This window comes from Manis javanica, chromosome 18, assembly GCF_040802235.1.
Source record: "Manis javanica isolate MJ-LG chromosome 18, MJ_LKY, whole genome shotgun sequence".
Classification (NCBI taxonomy): Eukaryota; Metazoa; Chordata; class Mammalia; order Pholidota; family Manidae; genus Manis; species Manis javanica.
The window spans coordinates 8,715,025-8,734,709 of NC_133173.1; the positions used below are offsets into that span (position 1 = coordinate 8,715,025).

The 19,685-nt window shown below is 50.0% G+C and overlaps 1 protein-coding gene and 1 long non-coding RNA gene across 5 annotated transcripts in view; one reads left to right on the top strand and one right to left on the bottom strand.

Annotated features, from left to right (window-relative positions):
• The window catches only part of ST8SIA2 (ST8 alpha-N-acetyl-neuraminide alpha-2,8-sialyltransferase 2), a 60,441-nt gene extending 55,947 nt beyond the window's left edge, over positions 1-4,494 (top strand). Inside the window, exons 7-8 of one of the 4 annotated variants that reach the window (XM_073227220.1) lie at positions 111-1,203; positions 4,216-4,348. In XM_073227220.1, the coding sequence (XP_073083321.1) occupies positions 111-396 (286 nt within the window). In that variant the 3' untranslated portion in view covers positions 397-1,203; positions 4,216-4,348. Of the gene's footprint in view, positions 1-110; positions 1,204-4,215 lie in introns of those variants that run through there. The other 3 variants (XM_073227221.1, XM_073227222.1, XM_017658385.3) reach the window with 3 other exon arrangements.
• The window catches only part of LOC118968760 (uncharacterized), a 134,303-nt gene that overhangs the window by 71,306 nt on the left and 43,312 nt on the right, over positions 1-19,685 (bottom strand). The window contains exon 2 of the long non-coding RNA XR_012127211.1: positions 6,133-6,234. This is a non-coding gene — a long non-coding RNA (uncharacterized lncRNA). The remainder of the gene's footprint in view (positions 1-6,132; positions 6,235-19,685) is intronic.

The following is a 19,685-nucleotide window of genomic DNA, read 5'->3' on the forward strand; positions in this document are numbered from 1 at the left end:
TGGACAAGATAAAATATTCCTCTTCCTAGAAGGGATAATTCACAACTCATGTTTCTTTTTTTTGTTTATTTTCTCCCTCTGCGCCCCCCCACCTCTTTTTTTTTTTCCAGATACTGGCTGACCAACAAAGTCCACATCAAAAGACCCACCACCGGTCTCTTGATGTACACCCTAGCCACACGTTTCTGCAACCAGATCTACCTCTACGGCTTCTGGCCCTTTCCACTAGATCAGAGCCAGAACCCTGTCAAGTACCACTATTACGACAGCCTCAAGTACGGCTACACCTCCCAGGCCAGCCCCCACACCATGCCCTTGGAGTTCAAGGCCCTCAAGAGCCTGCATGACCAGGGGGCTTTGAAACTGACTGTCGGCCAGTGCGATGGGGCCACGTAAGGAGGGCACCCCGTGGGACTCAGTGGCTCACATTTCCTGCCAGCAACACCACAGGCAGATGGGAGTCAGGGTGGCACAAACTATAGAACAAGCAGGCTAGTGGTTTTCTTTGTTAAAGTGTTAAACAGTGACCAGAATATATATATCTATACCTGCATATATATATTGACCTGAGTATTTATAACTGTGTGGTGTTCATCTAGCATTAGGCAGATAAGCCACAAGAAGAAGGTGTGGAGAAACCCACCCGAACCGGATTGGAACTCAGTCCATCTTTAGGGGTGGAAGGACTCGATGTGAAAAGAAGCCAGTCCCGTGACTTTGGATGACAAACTGCCTCCCGGGCTGGAGGGATCTTTGGGCTCATGGATGACTGGAGAGCCACCTGTTGGCAGCTGCCCCAAGCCTCTGAGATATGTGGAGCCTGGGGGAGCCCAGACTCTGCGGGGACAGCTTGACCCAAGTCTAACACAGTGCTGTTCATGCAGGAGGGAGGTCGGCCCGTTCGGCCCAGCAAAGGAGCACAAGGACGCCTCGCAGAGGCCACGTCAGAGCTGAGGGTCTCGTTCCACCAACTTAAGAGTTTAACTGCCTAACGGACGAACCACGGTTGACCCGCCCGTCCCTGATGGGCCTCCGCAGCTCTGGAAAGAAGGCTAGAGGAGACACAACAGGAGTTCATACTCCAGCTTTGCGAGAACCACCAAGAATTGGGATGCAGCAGACAGACGACACAAGAGAGCTGCTCCAAATCACGTTTTTGAAAAATCTGAGACCAGCTGCTAAGGGACGGAGCTCCATCCCAGAGTAAGGCAGAAGTGTGGGGTGGTTCTGGGGGTTCTTTACAGCAATTTGCCTCCAGTAATGAGGCAGGGTCCTGGGAATGTCACCCTCCAGGTTAGCCCCCATCCTGCCCTGTTAGAATGTCATATGAGGGACTGCACTGTCCTCTTCTGCCACCAGGGAAGCCACAGCTAAAGCTTGAAAGGGCACTGTGAAGATAAAGGTCATCCTTTTTAAAATATATGTGATTGCCTTTCTGGGTGCCTCACAGAACCCTAGAGTGTGAGACCTGGAAGAATGTTAAACATCTAGCACCATTTCTCTGCAAAAATCCACTCTCTGTTTGCTTTCTGCATTGTGCACTCTGCAGGGCCTCTACACCAGACTGTGTCAATGTCACTTTCCTGTCACTTCCGCATCCTGGTGGTTACACTAGCCAGCACCAGGCTCCAACATTGTTTTCAACTCCACAGGGAAAGTTTCCACTATCTACCCCCACTACCATCCTCTCCATGGAGGCAAAGATTTTAGAATTTTGCAAAATCCTTTTATCCACCTATTAAGATTAGTAGTTAAGACTTCTTTTCTTTTTTTTTTTTTTTGGCCCAAAGCCAAATACTAGACCTACTCTCCCCAGGGAAATCTATGCTTGATGCCAATCACCTAGGGTCTGGAATCACGGGTCACATATAGATACGCAGAAGCCAGCTTTGTATTCCCTCGCCTGATAAATAACAGTACTTTAAAATATATTTGGAAGATAAGTAAAAAACCATTATCTTGAAGGTGAGGGGAGTTAAGTAACCAAGATCTGCTCCTAAGCATATGAGACAGGACATAATTAATCGGTAGCAATTCAGAACAGGACATTTGCTCTAAATTAAGGGCTGATGGGAAGCGAGTGGAGGCGATCCTCAGAACCGTTGACCCCACACCTGGGCGCTGCAGCTCCAAGCCACCACTGGGACACTACATGGCTGTGTGGCTCTATTGATGCTTGAAATCCGAAATCTGGGATTTGCATTATAAAATGAATATTTTAAAAAACAACAGCTCTAACAGACTCTGTGGGAACTGAGTGGTTTGGACACCTCACAAGAAGTGGAAGTGATTCATATACTGTTTTATGCTTCTCCAGGGCCTTCCACCTTGCGGACCTCAAAGGCCCTGGGAGATATTTAATTCCCGAAGCTCACAGTGCCCTGGGGAACAGGTGGAATTGGCAGCAGGGCCTCGGCAGATTAGCCTCGGCCTTGGATTCCAGAACAGTCCTGGGGGGAGCCCCGGCGTCGGGTCCTGGTGTTCGCCACTAGCACCCCCTCCCCACGGGGAGCTAGCAGCCCGGTGCTGTTTGGGAACACGCTTTTCTTTCTGTCCCATATTGGTCTTGGTGGCTCAGACTGATGCCGCAGGAGGGGAGGCAGAAGGAGCTCTAACAGCCTGCCTGCAGGTTCTCCAGGGAGAGGCTGGGGACCCGGGCCCATTGACATGCCTCCGTTCCCGCTCAGGGCCTGGGCTGCCAAAACGGGGAACTTGCAGGGGCCTGGATTTCCCTCACTCCCTCTCGTCTGTCTGGACACACCACAGCTCGCCTGGGGCCCCAAGGAGGCCCAGCCTGTCCCTGATGCACTGCCTCGTGTGCAGCGGTCACAGGCCCTCCGGGAGCAGGCCGTCAGTCCGTCGGCCTCAGCCAGGCGACCCCTCCCAGCACCTCCGGGGACCACCAGCCAGTCCCCACCGTCACGCACCCTGAAGGCCCTCAGACCTCCACGCACCTCAAGCCCCCAGCTGACCCCCACCATCCGCCTCCTCCTCTGCTGGGGGGACGGAGCCCTCGGACCTGAGATCTCCCCGCCAAACCTCCGCTCTCTTGCCTCCCTTTCACCTTCTTCCTCCCATTTCCGAGGAAGCACGTTGGTCCTCTTGCCAGGGACATCGCCCTCTCACCCTCAGCCACTCCTCTGCCGCGTCCTCTGGTTCCCACACAGACGTTTCCCCCCAGCCCGGCTCCTGCAGCCTCCTTCCTCGCCTTCCCCTCACCGCCAGACCTGGGAACGGGCCTCAGGTGCCCCAGCTGCCTGCCCTGCTGACCCCCACCCTGCCTCCGCACCCCCCCAGGGCGCCCATCACCAACTCTCCCTCTGCATTGCTTGGCTCTACAGTGACCCCTCCAGACCCTCCTGTCCCTCTGCCCAGGATGGTTCTCCTCCTTCCCAATGCTGCTTCATCATTTATGTATGTATGTATTTATTTATTTATGTATTTATGATTAATTTATTGACACCCTTACCTTGATCTGCAAGGGAGCCGAGGTAGGTCTGAGCATCACATTCCCTCCCGCCCCTGGCCCCTCTACGTGGACATTTCCGGCATGGCGTCGTCTCCCCTGTGCCCTTCTGTTTCATGCCATGCTCTCCACCCACGGCCTCACGCCCCCCTGGGGGGCCACCCTCCATGCTCCCTGCAGCCCGGGCCCTCCTCCGAGGTCTGGGCTCAGACTGCACTCGCTCACTGGACCCCCGCCTCACCTGCTCCACCAGAGCCATAAACTCATCTCTGACGTCAAGTTTATCATCTCTGCTTCCCTTCCTCCATGATTAAAAGTCCCATATGGGATCCCCTCAGCCACCCAATTCTGAGACCCTAAAGTCGTCTTCAGCTCACCCGCACACATTCCCTTGCTCTTCCTTCCCGCCAGCACGACCCTGGCCCACCTGCCACTTGGGTGATTTCCTTAGCCGGCTCCTCTCCCAGCTTTCCTCCAGGCATGCTCACACATTCTCCAGCCTATCCTGATCATGCGCAGCGAATTTTATCTCCAGCCATTCACACATTTTTACGAGTGGCCGTCACGCACAGAATAGGACATTACAAAAAAAATGACATACAAACCACCCAGTAAGGCCTGTTCTCCCTTCACACCCTGAACTGGTCCGTGCAGAATGGCTGTCATTCCTGGGAGGGGTGCCCGGTTTCCCTGTCTCTGTGCCTTTGGTCCTGCTGTTATCTGGCATATTCTCTTCTGTTTCCTGCAAGGCCCACGCAGAAACCACACTTTCATGAAGCCCTCCGTGATCTACCAACCCTGGGATCGCTCCCTCTGCTGAAACACCGTAGCACTTTATTTGTACCTTTCTCACGGCACTTACCATATTCTGCCTTGTATTATAGTTATTGTGCCCTTGTCCTATGACCGTTCTTAGATTGTAAGCTCGCCAGGGGCAGGGACTGTGTTTTATTCATCTGTGTCCATCACAGCACCAGGGTGGTGCGTAGCACACCACAGTTGCTCAATAAATGTTTGTTGGATTAAATCCTTAATGCCTGTCAAGAGCCGTATGATTAATGAAGTCCTTTTGCATCTGTAATGTCCCAAGAACCTCTGAAAAATCATGTGAATTGGGCAAATGCAGAAATCATCATCCCCATTGTATATATCATACAACTGAGGCAAAAAAAACTGCATGAAGCCCCAAAGTTAATGGCAGAATTAACACCTGGATCTTCCCATCCCCACTCCAGGGCTTTTTCTGTCAGTCCTTCTGTTTGGGTCACTTTATCCCAAAAACTGACCTTAAGCACAGTCCAGGCATCACTTTCACAGAATCAGGTGGACCCCGGTATAGACGGCAGCCTTAATGCCCATCGACACGGGCAAAACAGCCCTCCTTCTGGGGAGGACAAAAGCCATTCAGGTTTTCCCAGGCCCAGGGGGTGGAGCTGTGGGACCTCATAAATCATGCCCACTGCTGCTGTCATGGGGTAGGAAACCATCTGCCCAGATGGCAAAGAGACCAGCAGCTCCGAGGGGCTGCTGTTTAATAAATCTCTTCATGCCTAATTAAGGCTCCCCTTCCAGAATGAGTGGAGCAGGGCCATTTGCGGAGGCCAGTCAGATGGGACTCCTGACGTGTGTGCAGCCTCCTGAATGCCCCCAGTGGTGTCCCGGGACACCGCGGTCTGCCCCCGCCCACCTGCCTGTCCCCTGTGCTGCGGATGTCATCATCTATTCCTGTCTTCCTCCTCCCCGGGAGAACACCATTTTGCTTCACTCCTCCAGGGCTCTGCCCCTTGGCATCCACCAAGAGCAGGGTGAGCCTGGAGACCCCAGTTGCAGCTCTTAGGAGCTGACCTGGGGCGAGGAGGAGAGATGGCAGGGATGGAGGCGGGTGGTGAGCACTCCGAGCCATCCCTCGGGGATGCAAGTACACAAGGGGCTCTGTTCTGCTGGCAGGCCACCCGCAGCAATGGAAGGGGTCCACAGTTACTGCCGAGAAGCAGCAGTTTGATCACCCTTCATGATGAAGGTGACAGTTTCATTTCTGTCCTCAGCAGTCAGGTGGGGCCAGATCCCGCATCCAATGGCTTTGCAAAGCCACGTAGTCCCAGGCCACCCAGTTTGTCCAAAATCAGCCCGGCACTCTGCAGCCAGTGCCCACTAGAACCACGCAGCAAGGACGCTAACGGTCCCTCATGGCCCTTCTCAGTTTCCTTACTCCCCCTAGAACTTGGGGTGGGAAATGGGATTCCCACAGGATTCCAAACACTGTGTCAGGGGAGACCCCAAATGCTCCAGCCTTGACAACATGTTCAAATATTAAAGGGGCTTCTCTGAAACTGCCCCAGCACCCACCTGGAGCAGCCAGGCCTTGGGGAGTTAATAGGAAATGAGGAGCTGAGGGCCAAGAAGTGGGGAAACTGCCCTATGCCCCACGTGGACCCTGCAGGCCGGCCTGGCTGAGGAGGAGAGCAGAGTCCATGCCACACATTGAGGGGAGGCACGTCGGCATGGGCTCTGCAGGACACCCCCCACTTCAATTTAGTTCAAAACGCCTTCGTTTTCTAAAATGAGGTTGTCACAGTGGAACCGCTAGACAGAGTCTGTGAAGGCATGACTGGCTCATCAGAATAATTAGCACTTAGTGGAAGTTGCATGTTGCAAAAAGGACTCACCTTGGGGTGAGCTGTTTTGCTCAAGGGAAGCCGGCATTGTGCATTCCAGTTCCAGCTGCAACCGCTGGTGTCTGCTCATCTGTAACATGGAGAAGAAGGCACCTGCAATGAAGAGAGAGAAGTTGTGTAGGGGGAGCTGGTGGGCGAACGGGTTCTATAGAGCAAATGAACTGCCGGCTGTGTGTTTTCAGGATTCTGCTTGTGTGATCGCCCTGCTTAAATATGTCAGGGGCTTTCCTTCACCCTTGGGAGAAAATTTCCAAGCATCTCACCATGGCTTACAAGGTCTTGAAGCCTCCTCCACTCTGGTTCACTACAGTTCAGCCCCACAGGCCTTTTTGCTCCTCCTAGAACTTTCCAGACTCATTCCAGTCTCAGGGCCTTTGCACTTGCTGTGCCCTCAGCCTGGAAAGCTGCTTCACCAGCTCCTTATGGGCTGCCTCCTCCTCAGCTTTCAAGTCTCAAATTGAAGGTCACCTCCTGGGGAGTCCAGGTCTGGTGTCCCTCAGCTAATTACTCTCGATTCCATATCACACTATCCCCGCAAGGTGGTCTTCAGAAACTATGTGAATTACCTTATTTATGTTGTAGTTCTCAACCCTAAGAAACTTCATCAAAGATACCCACACCCACACCCCACTCTGGATAAGGTGAATCAGTATCTCTGGAAATTGATCGGGGATGTCCTATTTTTTACAAGCTCCTCCTAGTGCACAGCGAGGACGGAGAAACACTGACATGTTTTCTTCCTTGTTTAGTGCCTGCCTCCCCCTCCAAAATGCAAGCTCCATGGGGGCGGGGGCCCTGTCCAGCATGTTCACTGAAGCATTCCCAGCTGCTGGAACTGTGCCTAGCACAAAGCAGGCACTTAATAAAACAAGCACGGGCTATCTGGATGTGTGAGTGCTTTGAAGGAAGGTGCACCCCATTGACCCCCAGAGTGGGGTAGAGTCCCACCTAATGCAAAGAACCAGGGCCTCCCCAAAGGAGAAGGGATTGCCTCTCTTCCTCAGCTTGGTCCTACATCCATGCCCCGTGCAAGGTGCCTCCATAACAGCTATCTGGGCAACAGCTCTGTGTGTTTTATTGCTCCCATTTTATAGATTAGATTACCAAGGTTCTCAGAGGTTAAAAACATGTTCGTGACGCCAGAACCAATGCTTAGCATGAGCCCACCCTGCAAGTCCCTGAAGGCCGCGTAATGCTCTCAACTTCTCCCATCTGGGCATCGGGGAGCCTGCATGCCAGAGAGAGAAAAGAGGCTCATTCTCCTTCCACCCAGAACCTCCACACGCTACTGCGCAGTACTGGCTTTTCCCGCGGGCAGAGCTGACACAGACCCAGAACACACTTGCACAACAACGTCTATTCCTTGCCAGTTAGCTAAGAGCTACTGCCTTGAGCCATCACCTCCCCCAGGTGCCCCCACGCTGCCGCTCTGCGGCCAGGGTCCATTCTGATTGGTCAGGGCCCGTCGGAGTTGTTAGCTATTTTGCATATCACCTCCCACCTCCCCACACACACATGCTCCCAGGCCCTTCAGGCTAGAGGGCTGCTGGGGCACCTGGACCACAGAGCAGGACACCAAAGCCTCATCTCATTGGTGTTTTCCTGAAGCCAGGCCTGGGGATGGGAAACAATGGCCTTGAATGATGTCTGTGGGGCACAGAAGGGCTGGAGATTCATGGAAAATGGGAAGAGCGGCAGAGGGCCAAGAATGAGCAGATCACATTTAGTTTTTTTTATTGAAATAGTTGATATACAATATTATATTTTTCATATGTACAACATAGTGACTCAATAATTATATACATTACTAAATGCTCACCACAGTAAATGTAGTTACCTGTTACTGTACCAAGATGTTACAATATTATTGGTTATATTCTCTACGTTGTACTTCCCCTCCTAAGAGTTATTTATTTTATGTTTCTTGAACATGAACTAAATGCTTCACATGGACTAACTCATTTAATCCTCACAGCCATCCCTTGAAAGTGGATGCTATTATTATGCCCACTTCACAGACAAAACAGCTAATGCAAAGAGGTTTATTAACGTGCCCAAGTTCAAAAAGTTAGAAGTGGTTGAGCTGGGATTTGAACCCAAGTCCTCTGGTTGCAAAGTGGTACAGGAAGCCCCAAAGCTTCTCCTTGGCCAGCATCTCTCAGGGCCCTGGGGGTCACATTGGCCTTGTCCTGAGGGATCCAGCCAGTTCCCACGGGTGCCATTCACACACCAGTCTCAGCCACCACTGCCTCTCCCCCACCAAGCTGTCGTCTCCAGGCCCACAGAGTGGACATGCTCTGCAGTACGGTGACAGTGACAGGCTCTGGCTGCACCCTCTTGAGCCCTGTGGATCCATCTGCTGCCTTTTGAACTTGGCAGGGAAGCTGGGACTAGACATCCCCCTCTGCACACACCCGACCACCGGCCCAGTGTCTAGAGATGACATGGGGGCAGCCAGACCACAGGCTGCCAGAACAATGTGGAATCGCCCTCTGGCAGAGGCCAGCTTGGAAACCAGAAGCTAGACCAGCGAAGCAGAGGACAGAAGCAAATGAATAAAAAGCAAGAACACAGCAGATAACAGGGTGGGAAAGGTCATGGTGCTTTCCTGTGAACTCTGCAAGATGTCACCAGCTGCCCTAGTCAGGACCCTTGCTCTAACAGCCTGCCGCAAAGTCAGGTATCACACCAGGCGGGGTTACAGCAGAGAAGGGGCCTCCAGCCCTCCTTTGCATCAGGAAATCTGGGGGCCCCAAAACACCCAGGCCCTAACCTTTCCTGTACAGTGTCCCATCTGAGCAGTGGTCCAGCCACCTCACCTCCTGTCTCTGTTTCTTCATCAGCAAATGGTGAATAAGAAAACCTGCCTGCAGGACACTGTGGTGACTGAGCCTGATGAGGTCTCTTGAGTTGTTGCTCACAGCAGGCAACCGTGCACGACAACTCACTGCCTTCGCAGGGGCCCTTTCCGGCCAAGCAGGTGAACACTATTGCATGGGAACTGGTCAGTTCCCACATGGCTCAGCCGCCTCCTTGGCTGTTGTTGAAGTGTGTGGGCAGGGCCTGGCATGCAGTAGGCACTCAATGATGAATGAATACCTGTTGAATGAATGAATGAATGATGCCCAGTTCCCCAAAAGTTCTGTCCAGCTGCTCAGCAGATAGGCTCCCCCAGGTCTGTTTCTGTACCTGAACAATGTAGGTATGTTTCTCTGCCTCCCTCTACCTGAGAGCGCACCTGGGATCAGTGCAACATAGCAGATAGCTACAGGTTTTAAATGCCAGTCAGCACCCCTTTACTGTCAACCCCCCTAATTCCCCACTGCACACCAGAAGGGGCAGTTTTCCCAAGTGGCTGGGTGTCCCTGCAACAACGAGAGTCAAGCAGCCTTTGTACCTTCCATCCACGGAGCGTCCGTCGTGAGCCCGCCACTGCATCGGGCCCTTTGCCTAGACTGTCTCCTCCCTCCATTATCTTCAAGCCCAGATTATTCATTCCCATTTTACAGGTGAGGGAGCCAAGGCCCCAGCTCATCAGAGGCCTAGGAAGTGGCAGCGCTGGGGTCCAACTCAGGTGGAGAATTCCTCCTAGAATCTCTACCTCCCTAATCTACAGAAAATGGAGTGAATTCCCCATTTGCGTGTTCACTCACTCACTCATCTCTTCACCCAGTTAAGAAACATCAGGAGTTCCCGCGGGACATCGCGGCACATGGACACCCTGTCCCTGCTGCTGAGGCGCACAGTCCGCGGTGGGAGTGGGGGACATGCAGCCCAGCGCTGTAGGTGCTGATAAAAGAGGAGCTAGCAGATTGCTGCTAGAGGAACCCTCTGCAGAAGGGCTCACGGAGAAGGGCTGGGCAGGGGGCTCCACGGAGAGGGCACGTGAATTCCTGCAGTGATGAGGGCTCTCCCTGATGCTGGTTCCTCAGCCCACCCACACCAGCTCCTTCCTCTTCTACTTGGCCCTTCTCCCTATGACACAAGCCCTAGGGATGAGCCCATGTGCCTAGGAGGACAGCTCCTTTCCTCTACAGACACGAGAACCACAGGGGGAGTGAGGGCTGCGACGCTGTGGCCCCTCTCTCCCCATTCCCCAAAGCTTGGTGACACCCCCGCTCTGGGGCTCTGGGGTGCAGGCCGCATGCACAGTACAAGGCCCCCAGCCGCAAGCTACCCAGCAGGAACGGGGCAAGCAGAGGGCTCCAGGTGCGTGCCTAAGCACGTCTGCTTCAGTCATCCCGTCAATATCACCGCCACATGGAGAGCAGCAGCAAACCAGCCCTGCTCCGGCCACTGTGGGACACAGTCCCTGCCCCCGGGAGCTCAAGTCTGATGGGAGGAAAAATCATGCACAACCAATGGCAGAATGAAATAAAAGGGACATGCCAGTCCAAGTAGCTGGGGAGATTCAGAGCAGGCTTCACGGCAGAGACACCACCTTGAAGAATGAGTGGGATTCGACGATTGGATGTTGACTCTCTCAGCTACTGCCTGGGAAGGTTCCGTCCTCAGTGGCAGCAGGACACAAGGCCAGTGCCAAGAAGCTGACTGCCACACTGCTGCCAATGTCCACGAATTCATAAAAGCCCCCAAGGGTGTCAGCCCTGCCGCCAGCTGTCCAGCCACCCCAGGGGAACCTCCTGGATTCATGGGACCCTGGGCATGTGGGTGATGGTCTCTGCCACGCCAGGGGCAGGAAGGACCATGCGCCCCCGCAGCCCGCAGGGTCCCTGTTTTCTCCCAGTCCAAGTCTGTCTGTCGTGCCCACATCCTCTCCCAGCTGCACCTCTCCCAAGGGGCGGCCAGTAGACCTCAGTGCTGGTCCCCATCACGGTCCCCTTGGTTTACCTGCAGCTCTTGTCACTGTGATACCAGGCGTCAGTCCAGCCTCCGTGCAAATGCTACAGGGCTTCTCAAGAGCACTGTTAACCTCGTAGTCCACTGAGCCATGATGTGCTTTCTGCTGGTCTTTCTTGGGGAGGGGAGGGGTCTCTTGCTGCTCACCAATGGGAGCCAGAGGGGTAGAGTCAAATGGAGTCATGCACAGAAAGGAGGAACCGAGGATGGAAGCAGGAGCAGCTCTATAGGCCCCTGAGCGAGGGGGGCAGGACTCCCTCCCTTCTCTTCCAGGAGACCCTCTAAACCCACTGGGAGCTGCCGAGTGTGCTCCTAGCTGCTCCACGTGGTCAACGGCCAGGGGCGCTGTCAGCTCTCCTCACTGCGGCCATACTCTGAGGCTCCCTGCCCCTAATCTTGCCTCTTTCTCCCAGTCCCCACCGTTCAGGACCTGCTCTCTGGATTTACCTAACACTTTCCATTCTCCCAACATAACAGATAAATATGTGCACACATATGTAAGGGTAACATTTACACGTTTACAAACACCCTACATAGTTTTTAAACAAACACCTTGCCAACATGGTCATTACCTCCCCTAATGTACATGCTTCTTCCAAAACAATAGATCATCTGATCAAATCTACCCAATGGCAGAAGAAGTTGGAGTTAGAGGGAACCAGATGCTTTAAATAGTCACCTGCAGTCCAGCATGGGAACTCGGGGTTGATGCAAAAGACACGTCCGACCCAGCAACCTCAAGTTCCTCTGGCTACATTCAAGGTGAGAGGGCTTTGAATCCGCTCACCCTCCTGTCCTGAGCCATGAGTGTCACCGTCCCATCTTCAGATGGAGCATCTCCATTGGCCTGCTCTTCTTGGGCTCAACCTGTCATGTCCTCCCCTAGCTTATGTCCACTCATTACTGCTGTTCCATCTGACCCAGCTTACTGAGCAGACCCCTGGCTCATCTCAAGGTCTCTCCAAAGAAATCTCCACCTGGGCAGCCCAGGTGGGCAAGACAGGAATTCCCTGGACTCCACCCACTAGGCACTCCACCCCAAGCTGCTCAGGTGCTAGGGCAGGAGAGAACTGCATTCCAGCCTCAGAGCAAAACAGAGCCTCAGACTGGAGGAACCATCTGGATAGCAAAGAATTGCTTCTTTATCCCCAATCTGGTGTGGGTAACAATGAACAACTCATGGAAGAGACACATCCTGGTTACTTGATGAAGACTCTCTTAGTATTTGCTCCCTTATCTAGATTGATTTTGTTGTGGAAAATAAGATAAGAGGCTCAGAGTTTAAAATAAGGCTTTGTCTTTTACCAAAAACCTGCATAAAAGAAGGGTGTAAAGGCAATACTCAAACGTAGAAACAGATGGACAACCACACCTCGGTGGCTGAATGCACCAAAATTACAGCTTCCCATTATACCAAGGGACACCTTAGGATCCTCTCTGAGAAAGCCCTGCATGCTGCAGGAAAGGATGGACATCATGTTTCTGCTCAGATAAGAGGAAGACAAATCTTACAATTTAGCCAACTCTAAAAGAGCTATTTGAATGAGGTGCAGATGACATTCATTTAAAGGAGGTCAGGAGGTTTACCCAGTAAAACATTAAAAAGCTATCATTCATTGGGATTATAGGTTTATTCTTCTCCCCACAGGTTATGTGGGTGCACTTCTCTATTCTGGGGTAAATCTCTTTATTTCAATCATCCCTTCTCTACCTACAGTCTTATGCGCATCAGTTTTAGGAAGATTATTTTTCTGCTCGGATTACATTTTTCTTTGTTCAGTTGATTCTGCTTGAAATTATTCCACTGTCAAGAATTCCTGGTCCAGTGGAAGGGAAGAAAAATAATTTTGAAATCTCACTTCTTACCCAGATGCTTATGACTTCCCATCCTCTCTTCCTTAAGCCCTCCTCGCTAAACTGAACCAAGCTTTCCTAATTCCCCATCAACCTTAATTTTTACAATTCAAGCCCCTACAGTCTATCTTTCAAATTTGCAAAGCTTCTTCTTTCCAAGGGCTCATAAGACCGTTCATTCTTACCAATTTTTCTGTATTTTTAAAACTCAAATATGATAGTAAGATTCAGCCAGGTAAACAAATAACCTCTCTAGGTATTTCAAATAGGAAGGAATTTAGTGCAGAGAATGAGAGATTGATCCGATAGAAGTGGATGAACTGAGAGAATAAAGTCGGGGAAAGCCAGCACTAACTTTCAGGAAATTAGGTAGCACAAGAACCCCCAGAAACTGCCCCTGGTGCTGCCTATTACTCCAGGGGGAGTAGATGTTACAGGGAGGTCCCAGAAGCCATGGGCAAAACCTCATGTCTACTGTCTCCTGAAGCTCATGTGACTGTCCGACCAAGTTGCAGGAATAATAGTGACCCGGTTTTGTTCTACTTCCGAATCATACCTGAGTGCTTCCCAGTGATGGAATCTGAATCAGAATCCTACCGTGAAGGGATGCTGGGAAATGTAGGTCCCAGAATTCTGACCCCACAAACATAGCAGAGTTTAGAAGGATGCATGTTAGTTTTCCAGATCTAACACATTGAGTGTCTGCAATTCTCTAAGCACTACATTACTGACTTTATGTATATTATCCACACTTTCCACATGTGGAATGGAATTCAGATTCATTAGGTAATTTGTCCAGGACATATAACCAATGAGTGATCATTGATCTGACTGAGCCCACCCACAACACTTTCCTGCTTCCTACATTGTTTAGAACAGAAACTTTCATGATCTTTATCACCCTTCCTGGAATACATCTGCAGAAACCTGCCAGGAACAAACTTGTCCAGGTCCAAAGCAGCCAGTTTGTGTGTCCCCATCTAACAATGTTTCCAGGCAGCTTTGGCCCCCCTCTCCAGGGGTATTCTGCCCCAGATGCTCGTGACGCTGGCATCCATATCTCCTCTGCCAGTTTCAACTGCTCTCTAGCTGTCTGAGGATTGATCGCCTACTCTCAGCTTGGCATGCTTAGTTTCCAAGCTGGTATACAGAGGAGGGGCCCCAGCAAGCCTCCAGTCTGACTCCCACAGGCCTCTTCAGGAGGTCTGTGAAGGCCTCTGAAGGTCTCCTAGTCTCCAGTCCAGTCTTTCATGACATACTAGAGTTTCCCAGGACTTTTGTCGGCTGCATGTTCAGACGCAGCATTCAGATGCAACTCAGCTTTCTCCTGGTCTTGCCTGGGGACAATGGAAAATCTCCTGCCACCCACAATGGGAGTCAAAATGGACAGAGAAGAGGAGCTCAGGAGAAAGCAGTGGAAGCCCCTTAAAAAACTGAGCTGGGTTAGCAGGACCCTACACTTTTTCTTCTGCCCTAGTGAGAAAAAGACCTTTGTTGGCTATGAGGAGCAGTCTCAGCACCTAATGATGTCATCAAGATCCCACTAAGGCTGCCATCATCTCCAGGGGACTCGGTCGGCTTCCCATTCTGAGCAAGGGTGTTATTCTTGCCCATGGGCATGAAGGATATGTGACAAGATCCTAAATCAAAGTCTCCCAAACCAACTACAAGGGAAAGAGATGAATGACAAGAATAAGTGAAGCATGATAAATAGCGGGCTGCCTCAGTGAAAAAGAAAGAGGAAAAACACTAACAGGAGGATCTACCCTTAATCATAGCTGGAGGTGGGGACAGAGGACAGAAGAGAAGCCCATTCTACAAAGTGGTGTCTTTTCAAATATATTTAAGGTGATAAGTTGACATGACAACCATTAAGATGGATGAAAAGGTATTAGAGGAAACAAGGTGACACCAACACATAGGTAAGTGGTGGTGCTCTCCTGGTGACTGTAACCTCACGCCCAGCAACGCAGACACCACCGGAGCTCACCCTATGCTCATTCCCAAAGGGAGACCCTAGCTACACTCCTGTCTGTACCAGGTGGTGACTTTGAACTCAGCCTGTTTAAAAACAGCATGCACAATGTGGGCGTCTAGCCTTTCTCCAGAGCTGGGGCACAAAGAGGAGCCCTACCTGCTTTTGACTCAGGTGTTGTCCTTGCCAATCCTGAGGGAGAATTTTAAGAACAACGTGACTTTCATTATGAAATTGCAATGAGGTTTCCCAGGGACACACTAAGCCATAGCCTAGATTCAAACCAAACGTTCCTCCTACATGTGCTAGAGGCAGGAAGCTGGCGTAGATGGCACAGAGGAGATTATTCCTGTCTTGTGACTCTAAACCATGGTTCCCATGCATGACACAGGGCAGCTGCCACCAGAGCAAAACTCAGAAGGGACTTGGCGCTGCACCAGGAACTGGAAAATGTCAAACATTCACATGTAATCTGTAGACAGAAGCCAGGCTTAAGAGGAGTCATATGGGCCCGGGGGGAGGTTTAGAAGCAGTGCTGACTAATTGAGTCCAACTGACCTGCCAAACACTAGAGCAGAGTTCAGACACCAAGCCCCAAGCACAAAGCATTTGTTAGCCCTCCTTTGGAAAGCACAAACAGTGACCCATTTCTAGTGGAGACAAAATAAAGCCTGTGGGAGCCTATTCTAGGCTGTAACTTCACCACAGTGTCCCTGTGTCCCATACACATGCCCCCCGAAGTCTCCCTTCTTTCTGCCCTGTTCTCCAAGAGGGGGAAAAAACAGATAAAATACAATGTGTTTTCAAGTCCTTATAACTCCCTATAAAGAGAACAAAGCGGGCTTTTAGCAAGCCTTAAGTCAACGATTAAATAAACTTTTAAAACATTAAGAGACACTATGGCTCTTCTCAGTCATGAAAAGTCCCTGATAAACCCACAATACACCACTCTTCGTGTGCTGTAAGTCACAGCGCAAGTTTTAGGTCTTGAGGGCATATTTCCTGAATGAATGTGTTCTGGATGATGAGAAAGAAAACCCCCTTCCCACAGGCAATGACTCTACTCTCCAACCTTCCTCAAATCAACCATGGTCTGTCATCCACAAAAATGCTCCAAAGCTAAGATCTATTTATCACTTTGCTGAAGAGGAGGACAAGACAAGCAAAATGCCTTTTCTGCCTCCTGATTGGCAGGGGGACAGAGCCACCCCACATTTCACTGAAAATAACTTGAAATGAGAAGATGTACCTAAGATTCCAAGCATAGTCACCCAACAGGAAAGGGAGTTTTCCAAAAATTGTGAGACCAGGGTTTCTGCATAAAAATGGATTGAAAGCATTCATATGCCTCTACTTCCTTCAGAAGCCCTCTAAAATGATCTTTTTTAAAAAGGAATACAAACCTGCTGGCACATAAAGAATCTGAGAGAACACAAGAGACATTTGGAAGATAATGGGGGACGGACATGGCTACAGTGTAAGCTGGCAGCAGGAAAGGTGGTACCAGGTGCCCACGAAAGTGGGGATAAAGATGAAGCTAAAAACAGGAAAATTGGTTAAAAGACTTTAAAGAAGTGATTCAACCCTCTGATTTCCACTTCCCTCTGTAAAACTGAATGATGGCTGCTCACACATAACCCAGAAGAGGTAAAACCATAAACTGTGGACACCAGGCGTGAGTACAGGAGAGAGACTGTGTTAACTGTATGCATACTGAAGGCTGAGACCCCACTCCCACCCCATCACAGCCTTCTTCTTTCTTTCAGAGCTTTGGCTACTAAAACTCACTCTCTAGGAAGAGATTAGAAGACTTCTTTCAGAATCTGACCAGCTCAAGAGACAAAACATAAAGATACGGACCCCAGGGGCCAGCCAGATCACTGAAAAACCGAAGCCTGTAGTCAAAAAGCTGGTGGCAAAGCGGCAATGGTCAACACGCATTCCATCTGCTCCCCCACACTTCCCGACCCCCTGTCAGTTAGTCAGGGCCTGGCTGTAGCTGGCTCTGGCCAATGGACTGCAGGCAGAATGTAGTACTCCTGGAATCAGATGTCTAAGAACGAGCAGACAACCATCTGGCTGTTTATTCCTCTAGCGAGGTGCCCAAAGAGGCTGCATGATTCAGAGGGAGCAACGGCAACACACTGGAACCTCCGTCAGCCTGAGTGTGGAGCAGAGGTCTGTAGCAACCTTCACGGAACATGACGTGTGAGAAATTAACCTCTATTTCGGCAGGCCACTGAGAACTGGTGATTGTTTCAAAATCTAAGTCTAGTCTCTCCTGGCTAACACAAAGCTACACACACACACAGTTTTCAAAACACCATTTTGGGGCACAGGGCTAATATATGAGCATACAAGGGCCACCAGACGCCAGGCCCATCAGCCTGCTGATTGTACCTCTTGGTACAAGGAACCTCCAGACCAAACCTGTTCCTCATGTCTACTTGACTCTTGGGAAATTTGCAATATTGCCTCTCAACAGTCCTTGTTCTCCCAGCTCTGGTGCCTTAATCTCTAATCCAGATATATATCAGGCCATGTACCACTGTGTTCCCCAATTACAGCTTTCCAGGTACCCTCCAGATAGCTTCTCTCCCTTCTCCTGTCTCTTCTCCCCTACAATGTGTGGATTGGGGTATGAGGCAGGTCACACTGCATACCAACAACTCTCCCCAAAAATATCCTCTCCTTCCAATTGCCAGTTTCCAAGATTTGACACCCTTGAGATGGGTGATGGGCTAAAGTTCAAGGCCATGGTTTTAGGTCACCTCTTTTGCAAGTCCTGCATAGATGTCTAGCTCCTGGCTCCAGAATGTGAGCATCCTTGGCTGCTTTATTTGTTCTTGGCCTTTGGCATCTCAGCTAAAAGAGAGGCAGAAAGCCCTGTTTTAATATGCTGCTACAGGTAATAGTTCAGGCAGCTTGTTTGAAAGCCCATCCTTCAGCTCAAGCAATTTCAGAAGCCTATATTTCTTAAAGCTCAATATCAAAGCCCCAGAAAATAGACATTTGGTAACTCAAGGACCATGGTTATGGCTGAATGAAACTTAAGGAAATAGAAAAAGATGGGGGCCATACCTTGGCAATCTGAAACTAGATGAAATTCCGTTATCTGCCCCTTGCTTCTGGTTTACAATCTCATTAAAATCAGAATTCCAGATTAGCTGCATCTGTTTCCATGACATCAAATGGTCCGTTGCTCAAACTCTTCCCTAGCCAGGGAGTAAAATTTCACAGCAGTGGGCAGACGGACACAGGAGTTTATACGGAGGCACTCCTCACGTTAGAGAATGATTCGGTAGCTGCAGTGCCCTTCCTCAGTTACTAAGAGGTTTCCAAATGGCGTCCAGGCTTCTTAAGGTCAATTGCTGAACAAACTGCATCAGAATTACAAAATGTTATTGATGGAAAGGACCTTGGAGAGATCTGAGTCTGAATCAAATAGGTAGTAAGCACACTGACTTTCAGATCCTGAACCCATGATAAATATCTGATTCACCTCACCACCCTGCCCAGTAAACCCAGCATAAGTCAGTACCCATCAAAGCAAGATGGCATGAGACATGAAATCTATTTGCCATTGCCAGTTCTACCTAAAATCCCTTATTTTATAGGTGAAGAAAGCCATCTGAGCACTTGCTCAAGGTCATAAGGCTAGTCAAAAGTGAAGAAAAGATCAAAAGTCTCTGTTCAATGTGCTGTCAATCACCCCAACCTGGATAAATAGGAAAATAAGCCCCTCCCTCTTATTTGCCTTTGGTCCATCCCTCCTATCAAGTGTCTCCCAACACTCAAGCCTTGTTCTAGTTATATATATGATTCAGATGCCATATTTACCAGTCTCTCCTGAGCCACAATACTTCTGCTTTTCCATTCTGAGATTTTCCAAAAAAAGCATCAAATTAAGTTCAAATGCTTTTGAATAGACCCAAACCACTTAACTCATTATTTCTAGAGTCTCCTGACTTTGACAAAAAGTCAAACATTGTACTTTTAAGTTAAAAGACCTAACATATTCCTGGAAAAGTAAAAATGGAATACGTCCATGTGCCATGTTATGGATGCACTAAACTCTTGGAACTGATCACATTTGAGGTCTCGAATCTAGAAGGGGCCGGAGAAAATAAAACCCATCCCTTTAGACACTCAACATCTTTCTGAATCTCTTCCAGGTGAACCTGCCTACCTCTGTCCAGAATGGAAAGTGTTTGTGGGTTGGAGGTGACTGGGAACGCAGACGAAGAGACATAGCGCCTTCTATTCTTGGATTGCATATTACCATTCCATATGGGGGGTGAGGGAAAACATATGGTGTTCCATCTGCAGGATGGGGCTGGCTGGGTCCCATGAATGACTTTTAATGCAAGTAGATTCAGACTAATTTGGTCTGCCTCCAAAGGAGAAGAAAAACCACTGACTCAAATATTGTGTAAAACCATTGAAATTAATGGCACAAAACAAGACTCATTTATATTCTGCCCAATTTAAAAGATGTGTGCTTGGCGTAAAGCAATGAATTAGTTATGGGAGCGTTTAGACTGTTTGACATTCTCCTTGAAGGAACAAAGTGCCTCTTTCCTTCTCTCAAGCCACTCTCTGTCACTTTGTGCCATTTCCCCCGAGAAAATCCGCTAAGCATTTTGGCTTCCATAACAGGCCAGATTTCACAAAGTTCACAGCACTAGGCACAGCCGATCCTGCTTCAAGTCCCCAAGACATGTTGGAAGCGAGAATTCAAGAAGATGCTCTTTTCAAAACTGCCTAATGGGAAGTTGGGTTAAAGATGGCAGTGTGCAAAGACCCTGAACTCACTCCCTCCCAAGGATATGAAAAATATACAGCTACATATGGA